This window comes from Centruroides sculpturatus, unplaced genomic scaffold (genome assembly GCF_000671375.1).
Source record: "Centruroides sculpturatus isolate CEXI.00-Female unplaced genomic scaffold, Cexi_2.0 scaffold1684, whole genome shotgun sequence".
NCBI lineage: Eukaryota > Metazoa > Arthropoda > Arachnida > Scorpiones > Buthidae > Centruroides > Centruroides sculpturatus.
The window spans coordinates 28787-40979 of NW_019386301.1; the positions used below are offsets into that span (position 1 = coordinate 28787).

The following is a 12193-nucleotide window of genomic DNA, read 5'->3' on the forward strand; positions in this document are numbered from 1 at the left end:
TATTATAACAAAAAAAACAAAAATCTAAATATATGAATAAATAACGATATTATAAGGTTTAATAGACACCGCGCGACAACATCAACGCGATAAAGTTATTGCGACATTCGCTATCGACAATGGTGACGAATTAGTTGATGTTTTTTAACAGCATGTTAATCCGGTGAAAAAATTTGAGGAATATTAATTTTTTAAAATTTTTCAAAAAATATTTAATATTAAAAAATGTTTACTAAAGTTCGCGCCGGATCTGTCAGACCCATGTGACTCACAGACTGTTAATTTCAATTTTTTACGCATCAACACACAATAAACTGTAAAGATTGAGACACCTTTTTTACAAATGAAAAGCCGATCAAGTGAGTCAGATTGTTTCTTACATTTTCGTTGGTTAATAGAGAAAATATACTGAGCCGGTAGTGTGTTATATAGTAGGTACAATTGTCTACGCGATGTAAATACATTAGTTTCACTTATACGAGCTATTCTTTGAATATATAGAGCAAACCACACTCATAAAATTTCAGTACAAAATAGCCAAAATTACTTGTTTAATTAATATTATACAAGAAGTTTTATGTTTTATTGCATGATTTATTTTAAAACAAATGTACTGTATATTTAACTCGGGAGATAATAACGGATATCACACAATATAGATTTCATTGAACATGTGCATAATTTATTCTAAACCACTGCAAAATTAAATCTGTGTACATTCACACTTAAAATCTTCGTAAATGAATAACATAAATTAGCATACAAACTTAAAAACATACAGACTGATAGAGCTAACAATTAAATTTATTTTTCCGGCTTCATAATATTTATACAAAGAATTTACAAATAGTAATTTTAAAAAATGAATAAACAAACAATTCGATCATGTGATCAGTGTAAAAGCTTCATTCCATATTAAACTATTACTCGATATTTCTAGAAGTATTGAATTCAAAATGATTACACTGTGGTGAATAAAATAGGTGTACTACTCTCATGTTTTACCATTTAAACGAATACAGTTGTAGTAGTTCTAGTAGCACAATACAACTACTACAAACTTATGCTTCTACCTTTGTAATAATAATAGTTAATAATGACAGATTTCCATTGTTGTTTTATAACATTTAATTAAGAGTAATCACTAGACAATACTTAACCAAAAAGGGAACTCACAACTTTAAGTAATTAAACTCGCTAGTACAAATTTACTGAAGTAATTTTTTTAGAATTTCAAGTGCTAACAGTAGTATTGTTAGAATGTAGAAGTAAAAGAGGAGTTTCAACTTTGCAGGATCGACGTTCTTTAAAGTAAACATCTCGAATTTGTAGTAGCATGTTAAATACGCTATACAAAGCTTTATATGTCTGTAAAATATAGAAATATTTTGCATATTTTAAATAATATATACTACACATTTAAATATTTTTATATAATTCTAAGTAATTAAATATAAACCAATTTAATCATGTTATAAAGTCTGTTGCTCTATTCACGATACAATTACAAGATAAAAATAGAAAGCAAATAATATATAAAGCTGACTTCAGCTTACTCGTTAGTTCACAATGACCGAATTCGCTGGCGAAAGCAAAAAACAAAGCGAATACCACGTCAGACATGACGTCGTTTGAGGTGAATTTTACCATATTCTGAATCGGTTCAATGTTTGTAACGTAGTTCTTATTGTTTGCAAAATGTGTATATAATTATCTTACAAAATTAGTAATTAACGATTTTTCATTCATATTCTTTCTACCCAGCATATTTTTTACGTATATTTTCGTATCCACAAATAAATGAACATGGTCAACAGCAAAATGTTAATAGCAACCATTTTGTTTTCAAAATGACAATTTTTTGTTTGTAAATGATTGGCTGCTTAAAATTTGCAATTGCTTTTTCGCTTTTCTCGTTCGATTTAGCTATTCTGTCAGAGTGAACAGAACTTATGTAAATCATAACATTATAATTACATAACTTCTAATTGTATTTTTCGCATATATAAACGTTGTTACACAAACGTATAGGGTGTAGAATATGAGATAAAATACCTGTACAGGAGTTTGTTTTGAAAATACAAAACAATCGCCACAACTAAGTCCAATATTCTTCCTTTGAAATTTCTTCATGAAGTTCAACATCTGCAACAAATATTATTTTATAAATAAACATAAAAAATTGTTTTATAAAATTTGAAATATTCTTTTCTTCGCGGGAATTCTTTCATACTTTAAGTTTAGTTTCAAGTGGTAAAATAGCAGCTCCCAACTTTCTTATTTCTTGAAACGAGTCATAAGCCTACGTAAGTATAAATACATATCATAAGACAAAGTAAATAAATAGATTATTTTACAGTATTTATTTGTACTTACTGACGCACAGAGTCGAGCAACAGCGAAAGAACCAATAATGCCGAGAGTAATGCTAATTATGGTAAAAATACAAATTGAAATATACACATACATATGAAATGATAAACCCCCAAAAATAGTGTTGTAAATGAGAAGAGACATATAAAACAAAATTATTCCGTATTCAATAAATATATATTCATTCCATTTGTCATTTATCTGTTGGAGGAAATTGCATAATTCCACGTGCTTACAAATAATTTAGTTAATATTTCTTTCCAGTCGTATCGACTTGGCTTGTAATAAGACAGACAAAGCATCAAATCTCTTTTTAACCGCTATTCCAATTATCAGAGCAACGGACAGAAACCATATGCATACAGACNTTGTTTTGAAAATACAAAACAATGGCCACAACTAAGTCCAATATTCTGTCTTTGAAATTTCTTCATGAAGTTCAACATCTGCAACAAATATTATTTTGTAAATAAACATAAAAATTTGTCATATAAAACTTGAAATATTCTTTTCTTCGCAGGAATTTTTTCATACTTTAAGTTTAGTTTCAAGTGGTAAAATAGCAGCTCCCAACTTTCTTATTTCTTGAAACGAGTCATAAGCCTACGTAAGTATAAATACATATCATAAGACAAAGTAAATAAATAGATTATTTTATAATATTTATTTGTACTTACTGATGCACAAAGTCGAGCAACGGCAAAAGAACCAATAATGCCGAGAGTAATGCCAATTATGGTATAAATACAAATGGAAATATACATATACATATGAAATGATAAACCCCCAAAGATAGTGTTGTAAATGAGAAGTGACATACAAAACAAAATTATTCCGTATCCAATAAATATGAATTCATTCCATTTGTCATTTATCTGTTGAAGGAAATCGCATAGTTCCAAGTGCTTAAAAATGATTTCGTTAATATTTCTTTCGAGCCGTATTGAATTGGCTTGTTGTAATTGGAGAGACAAAGCATCAAATCTCTTTTTAACTGCTATTCCAATTATCAGAGCAACGGTTAGAAACCATATCCATACAGACAATTCGAATACAGTGTATATTATATTGTATACAACGCAGAGGAAAGCCCTGGTATAGCTTGATCGATTTTCGAAACGTCGGATAATTAATGAGCTGTTAAAAACAGCTATACCAAATACAATACAATAGAAATATATAATGTGAAAAAACATTAACAGCTGATATTTTTCCATTTTTTGTTTTTCTCCATAATAACTTGATGTTTTAAGTTCCATCGCGATTTTCTTTCGTCTTCCATATTGAATTGTTAAACTACAAATCAACGACGCGCATGCAAATATGCCTTTCATAAACATCGTATTATCTCTACTCTTACCAGTTACTTCTAAAGGACTGCAGGCAATGACATTGTCTTCGGTTGAAAGAGCGTGAATGCAGGTTAGCAGAAAATGACCGAAAATAATGGCTTGAACTAATTTTGCATATACAGACATGATTCTAGATTGCTTCGCAGTTAGTCGATGACATTTACAGCGCTCGAAGACGATATCTCCAAACAGAAGGGATATGTTACACGATGGATAAAGTATGCAGTAGAAGCAGTCTTCTTCCATTCTTTAAATTAATATAAATTCGTTATAATATATTAGTGGCGTCAAAAATATTAATGTAAATCAAAATAAACACTTTTAACCGAAAAATTATCTTTTTTTAAGAAGTGATATACAGTAAAATTTAAATTATTTAAACGAATTGGATTCTCGTTTAGCTCTGATGTGCAGAACATCAAAATAACTGAATGTTGTTTTCTAAAATTATCATTTTTATAATCCACTATTGTAATTGTGTATATTATTATATGCAAATTAAATATCAAATGTAAAACATACCTACAGATAAATAAAGTTTTTTTTTTTTTANAATTGAGTATATTATTACATGCAAATTAAATATCAAATGTAAAACATACCTACAAATAAATAAAGTTTTTTTTTATTTTACATTTAGAAGTATGTTATATATAATATAATCTGGTATAACCTTGCAATACATATACAAGTCTATTTATATTTAACAACATGCAAGAAAATCAGAATATTCAGCATCTGCCTTGTCGGAATAAAATTGTCCAACATACGATTTCCCGCGCTTTTCTGTCTTTTCAAACGAACGACGGTTGTCAGCATGGGAAGGCCAATCTGGCGACTTTGGAAATTCGACCGCGGATTGGCTGGAAAACATCGTATGACCAGCGGACGTCTTGTAGCGCTACTAAGCGCTGATTGGTGGAATTTCATTATTCTCAATCGGTATAAAAGGATTGAGTTTAGGCGGGAAGTTTAGTTCGCCTAGGACACATCACATGAACTCACGTTCATCTAGCCTCGCCTAAGCTGGCCTAGAGGATTGTTTCGTCTCGCTGTGCGGTAAGTAACGTTGGAAGGAGTTCGTCGCAAGGTGTCCTTTTCGACGGACATGTTGTCGTAGATTAAAAGTATTTGGACTTTGTTACTACTGACGTATTGTAATTGTTGTTTGTGAACTTTTGTAACTGTATGTACGTTTGTGAACTTTTGTAGCTGTATGTATGAACGTTTTTGTGGAAATTCAGTAAGGTCTTGTGTATCGTTGTAAATTGCCTCTTTCATTTCGTTGTATTTTTCACTTAAAAACTTATTTGATCTCTTATTTTTTTAAAGCGGTATTAAACTTTATGGTTCTATTATGCAAATAATTAATACCCAACCATATTTTGAAAAACATAAAATATGTATAAATATAACATTCGATAATGTTTTTTTCAAAAACATCGTTTGAACTGATAGGAATATCACAATATACAGTGTATGTTAGTGTGTAACTGTATCGGTTAGGGCCGTCTATAAATTACGTAAGGTAATTTTGGTGTGGGTAGAATAGAAAATTTCTTACAATTACTTACTCAGGGGTAGGGAGGTAATAGATCATGTCTTACGTAATATTTTTATTTTTATTTTTTGATCTCTTTGAGTGGTGGCGTTTTGATTTTGGCTTCAATGTAGCGGTTTCTATTAATTACGAACTCTCGTTGTCTCGTGTGACGTGATAGCGTAATAACGGCCGCGTTTCTTTATGGAGCGCTCGAGAAGCACTTTACAGCGAACGCACTAAAACTGGTTTCTAATTGGGAAACACTGCTCATGACGTCATTTCGATACACTCTTGCTGCATAAAGAAACACGGGGAACGCTAGCAGATTTTCGCTCTAGACATTTTTTTCATGGGAGAAAAGCCGTGTGGTGGTTTCTCTCTTGTTTTTTTATTAGAATAAGTGCACAACTCTTATGGGTGTATAACATTAAGAATACATAAACCAAAATACACGATACAAAGTAAATATAAAATTAGTATTCGGTTTTTAGTGAAAACTAAAATGTAAAACTAGATATTAGAAATTATAAATAGTCTTTACTTCCATGTTTTTTGAACATAATTGTAAAAAGCATCTAACAGTGGCTTCTGAACAAGCTTGTCCAGTGTATATAACGAGTTGAACCCGAGCGTAATGATTTTTAATTTCAGAATAATTGTATGTTGATCGTAAATTGGACAGGGGTCGATAGTGTCTAGGTTTTCTGTAGAGCAAAAGCACGGTCAGTTTCTTCCCGGTTATAAATTGCCAGGTAACTTCTAAAATTACCATGCTCAGTAAGTAGTTGAGCAGTAGGATACATTGAATCTTTAAGTAGTGATGAGAACTTACATTCAACACTAGGAAAAGAAAGTCTTGTTACTCTACCAGTTTTACTGCTAAACTACTTTTACTGATTCCACTTTTTGATAGCGATGTCGTAGATATAATTTTTAAGGATGCCACGTGAGAGAGATTCGAACTGCCTCTGGAATTTATTAATATTTTAATTAAAAAGTTGACGAAAAAAGAATATCAAATTAGTATTTTAAAACGTTAATTTATTTACTTTTCTTTATTGCTTTATATGTCTGAAGTATTACTTAACTTCGACTACGTGAAAATGTGCAGCGAATGCTGATTCTGCATTTCATTTTAAATTTATCTTTAATCTTGTGAATTTATAGTCTTATTTTTATATTCTTGTTTATAATATAATTATAATATTAATTAAATAATAAAATATAAACTTTTTTTGTCTTNAAAATATTCTCTGATTTCGGTGAAAAAATTGTTTTATGAAACAAAGGAAACGAATAAAACTCACTGTCTTTAACGAAAGATCGACATCCTTTTGTTTTCCCTCTATCACTTAAAAATCTTAGTCACCCTGGAAATTGTCAACCCCTCGATAAATTCTCTTTTCTCTTGTTCACGTGGGAAAATACGACATGCTGATTGAAGAACAATCATAAGAAAGAGAAAGAATTTTGCATTATTCGGGGAGTACGCCGAAAGATCAAGAAGAAGACAGACGTATTCCATATAATCTCCCGAAGGTTAAAGCACAGAATAGAATACAGAAGGGTCTACAAAATAAGATTAATCAGTAAATAGCGAAGAAAATACTTAAATATGTGCCACTCAAGACTTATCCAAGAAACAACTGAAGTATAAATCTAAAAGACAAAAGAAGATAAAGTTAGACCGAGGTAGAATGATTTATAACAGAAATTGTGAGCTCTCTCTCTCGAAAGCTTGATTTAAATTTTCCATTTGTATAATTTTGTTATTTTGTTTAATTAAACATTTGTTTTATTTGCTAAAGAAATGTCTCTCGAGTTTTTGAATCAAAACGAACGGTTCATCTCCATATTATTTCCACACGCGTGTTAATCCGCGTATCCGTAAATTGATTAACTGGTGTAGTTATCCTGATGTGGATCTCGACTTTCCAGTCCAGATCTTTTCAAAATTTATCAACAGCTCTCCTAGGAAGAGTTTAGTCAGCCAATCTTGCGATTGCGTGCCCATAAATGATATAGGTAGCACACCACGCTTGTTTCTTACACGAGTGTATCCAAATCATTGTCCTTTGCAGCTGACTCAGCCTAAAAGTAGGCTTTTTCATTTCCTAGTATGCCAGTATGGCTAGGAAAAATATAGAAGTTATCTTATTTACATGATTTTTAATATGGTGCTAGATATATGCGATTTTATTGCTATTGCATTTGGGATTTAAATAAATAAAGCTTTTAGGACAGACTGAGAATCACTGTAAGTGTTGATAGACATAGTTTTGTTTGGTAGTGAAGTGGCCCACTGAACAGCTTGGTAGTCAGCATCATCTTCAGCTTGATAGAGGTATGTGGGAGGTATCTGTAACTTCTAACATATTTTTGGCAAAAAATGACAGTTTGGAGGAAGATACAAATACTTGAGCCGACAAAACGGGAGCTTTTAGACCCATCTGTGTTAATATTAATGTCTGCATGATTATCCATGGAGGAAGCAGATGACACCAAATAACATTTTTAAAGTAAGATGATCAGAGATAGTAGGGTAATTGCAATGTGGTAGCATTTCAACAGCCGTAGATAAAGGTAGAGACCGTTGTTGAGCCTTGACGATTTTATTTCTGATGTAGTAGTTTAGAACCTTTTCTACAATACATAGTGGCAAAGTAAGGAGCTCTGCTAGTATCACAGATGCATTAATAAAAACAGTTCTGCAGCACTTTGAAATTTTGATGGCAAACTGGCCTTGAAGAGAGAGTAAATTACTTGCTACTGAATTTTAACTGGTTACATGACCACAGCCAGAGGCCGCGTAATGTCGCATTGCTGGTATTGCCCCATTGTAGAAAGTTTTATAAGCTTTATGATTTAGTTTCCAGGTGAACCTAGCACATTTTAGCAACATGCAGTTACTCAAGAAACGTAAATTGTACAACTAACGCAATTCGCATAATTAATTTCGATAATTTTTGTCGCTGTTATTTTTCGCGTGCATCAACGCGATTACTCGAAAAGTATAGTTAGACTTCGCTAAGTGCAATAATAAATTGCAATATCTCGCTTCCAAATCATGCTAGAATCAATCTTACTCTTGGAATAAACAACATTATTAAGAGAAAAGAATTGATAGCGAAAAAGATAATCGCATTGGTCGCGATCTACAATAGCGATTATTCATAAATATTTACTAAATTTTTACCACCCAAAATCTCACTCGGAGTCTGTGAGAAACCAGATCTTTTTCAATTTTTTTTTGTGTACACTTGCCGCACAATAATAGCGTTGTGTATTTTTTTTCGCATTTCGAAAAAATTAAAAAAATTTTGAAATTTTTGAAACATTTTGACAAAAATGCTGCTAAAAAATGTTACCAGGCATCTCACACATACCTGGTGATCGAGTAAGAGATATTATTATTATTATTAAGTAAACTTTATCTCTTAAACTTTGAACTCGACGACTAAATAATTACTGGGGTGTAAGCTTTAATTAAGTACGAGATAGTAGTAGTAGTGGTTTGTGTAGCTTTAATCACAAAAATAATTTTTTGAGTAAATTACTATCGAATAAATTAAAATTGCAAATAAAAATTTGTTTAATGCAATCATTTCAGATCACAAAATTAATATTATTTTAACAATAAGGCTGTATTAATTATTAAATGTTTTTATAAATTTGAATTAAATTAATTTTATTTAAACAATAAATTGCTGGCCAAGTATTTGGTAACGAGAAACATAATTCTAGTTTAGATAATCTTTTAATATGCTTAAAGTCGTAGTTTTTAATTGTTGGTAACTTAAAATTTATTTTTATATCAAACTTATGGGTGTATTGCTTAATAAAATCATTTGAAATATTTTGAAATGCAGTAGCTTTATTCCAATCAAATTTTAAGTAAATTAATTTTTCAATGGAAATTTTGATTACAAAATTAATTTCAGATGTCAATTAAATTAAAATTATAAATAATTTGTGGTGTATACAGTTACGACATAAAAAATCGGCAAGACTTGACAATTATTTGCATGGTTTATATCTACCATATGAAAAACCAATTTAAGTAATTACAATCAGACTTTTGTTTTCTTAGAGTTTAATATTCTTTAAACGCTTTCTTAATTATATTTAAATAAATACTCAGTAATATAAATTTAAATGTATAAAAATTAATTAAAACATATTTAAAACTGATCTAATTGCACATACTTTAATATATAACTAATACAGATAATAAAATTGTAACACTATGTTTTAGTTAACTTATTTAATTAAGTTGTTTTTAAAATAAATTATGTTATTGTTGTAAAATTTATTCTTAATTTTTAGAATATATAATAATTTATATTGAGGTGAGATGAGTTCAAAATTTTTGAAAAAATCTGTATAATCAGTTTCATTTTATAAATATACTATCTTTAATTAGAGTTTGTCACTTATATAAATATTATTTTAAAGAAATTATGGTTTAGTATAAACCATATAGTAATTCAAAGTCTAATGAGTTGGTTTGATTACACAGTATAAATTTCATTCGAAGAAAGACACTATTTTAATATTATTATTATTGGTACTGTACAATTTGAGTTAAATTCTTATACTTTATAATCTTTTACTTTCATTTCATCTTAGTAACTATATTTTTTAAAATTATAAAAACATAAGTTTCATTTCAATTCAATTACAATATAGATTTTTAAAAATTATATTTTTATAGATTTTACATTAACAATTTCATAAAATAAATGAAATAATTGAATATAATATAAAAAATAGGAAGACCAGATTTTTGGTATATCAATGAACATTCTATATGGTCAGTAAACAAACATTTATGTATGAAATTTTTTCGTTATTCTTTTATTAAATATAAAATCATACTAATTGCAATTGTTATTTATATAAAATCACAGAATGCGATGCTAATAGATTTTGAAGCACTTCAAGTTATGGACAGTTTGCCATAAAAACGTTTCACAGTCTTATAGAAGCAGTAATAGACATTTATATAAATTCTGTTAAAAAGTATTAATTAACAGCGAAAGATCAATGACAAGTCGATTTTACTAGCGAAAAATTCATAAATTAAATTTTATAGACAAAAAACTTCGTATATAACTGGCTGGATATAACATAGTAATTTACAAAAGTTATTAAATTATTTCACAACGTATAATGAATTATTTTTATTTATAAGTGGACATATGAAAAAAAATCTTTTTAAAAACTATTACTACAATTATTTAGATGAGAGATTTTTGATCTGAAATTATTGCAAATTAAACTTCCTTATTGTTAAAATAAAATTAATTTATTTAAAAGTTAAAATATCATTTTAATAATTAATACAGCACTATTGTTTCAAAACATTTTATAAAAACTAAAAAAATGAAATGAATTGTAAAGTTATTTTAAATATAAAAACTAAAAATTCGAGAATAAAATCACACCAATTTACCCAAGAAATTTTTGATCTGAAAATAATTTATAACTTTAAAAATTAATTTGAAAATTATAAACCACAAACTATATGTAATTTTAATTTAATTGACATCTGAAATTAATTTTGTAATCAAGATTTCTATTGAAAAATTAATTTACTTAAAATTTGATTGAAATAAAGTCAATGATTTCAAAATATTTCAAATAATTTTATTAAGCAATACACACATAAATTTGATATAAAAATAAATTTTAAGTTATTAACAACTAAAAACTACGACTTTAAGCATATTAAAAGATTATCTAAACTGGAATTATGCTTTTCGTTACCAAATACTTGGCCAGCAATTTATTGTTTAAATAAAATTAATTTAATTCAAATTTATAAAAGCATTTAATAATTAATACAGCCTTATTGTTAAAATAAAATTAAGATTTCTGATCTGAAATAATTCCATTCATCAAATTTTTATTTGCAATTTTAATTTATTCGATATTAATATACTGAAAAAATTTGGGGGGAGCTACTCGACATCGTCGGTGCTGGTGAGTTTTACGATTGACATTTTGTGGACTGTAGTTGTGGTGTTTATTAATTTTAATCGTAACCTAACGTTTTTGGTTTGTTAATGTGTTTTACGTCGTTATATTTGTTGCTAACTTTGCTAATTATGGCCGGAATAAAAACTAACCCCGGTTTGTTAGAACATTCTCCTTTCGGATCAAGTCAAATAGCTATGCTAAAAAAGGGCGCAGTAGTTTTAAAAAGGCAATAGTACCTTGTTTTGATAATACAAGTCATTTAATGGAAATAATTAACGACGATGACATTATAGACGAAGACATAAGAGAAAACATTGGGACAACAAGAAAATCTATAATTATTGACTATTTTGAATTATCAGATCAGTTCGCTTAAAGTGGCGCAGTTGAACCGGGATTTTCGCTAAAATCAATCTATGAGCTAATACAGAGTAACTTTGAATTACTAAACCGGGAAATTAGTGCTATTAAACAGAAAATAAGCCGAATACAGTTAGACAATATTCAAATTAAAGAAGACATGTAAGCCATTAATCAGAAAATTCTTATATAAGAAGAAAAATGAAGACAGTCTTACATTTGAAAGGTACCGTGTTTCCCCGAAAATAAGACATCCGCAGAAAATAAGACCTAGCACAGATTTTGCTGAATTGCTAAATATAACACCTCCCCCTGAAAGTAAGACCTAGCAAAGTTTTTTTTTTTAGTCGTAACGGTCATCGACAGATGGTTGAAAGTGGCCGTTGGCTTTTTGAAAGTACAGCCACTGATTGGTCAGCAGACAATCACGCCACACGGCATGATTTGCATAAGACTATGGCTTGGAAATCACAGATTTGCATAACGTTACGGCTGGTAATGGCTAATTGGTCGGCCGGGAATCATGCCACATGACATTTGCATAGTGCTACGGTTCAGTAAGCACTAATTGGTCATCGAGTCC

The 12193-nt window shown here is 29.3% G+C and overlaps 1 protein-coding gene across 2 annotated transcripts; it reads right to left on the reverse strand.

Annotated features, from left to right (window-relative positions):
* Positions 1–793: 793 nt before the first annotated feature.
* Positions 794–3960, reverse strand: LOC111614473. 2 transcript variants are annotated; one of them, XM_023355852.1, is made up of 4 exons: positions 3051–3960; positions 2908–2976; positions 2056–2145; positions 794–1368 (listed from the first exon to the last, which is right to left on the reverse strand). In XM_023355852.1, the coding sequence occupies exons 1-4, from the start codon at positions 3849–3851 to the stop codon at positions 1234–1236; spliced, it is 1095 nt and encodes a 364-aa protein (XP_023211620.1). In that variant the 5' UTR covers positions 3852–3960; the 3' UTR covers positions 794–1233. The 2 variants fall into 2 exon arrangements, 1 of the variants encoding a protein (XP_023211620.1); XR_002754935.1 differs by lacking the exons at positions 2908–2976; positions 3051–3960 and adding an exon at positions 2234–2354.
* Between the last annotated feature and the right edge of the window lie 8233 nt (positions 3961–12193).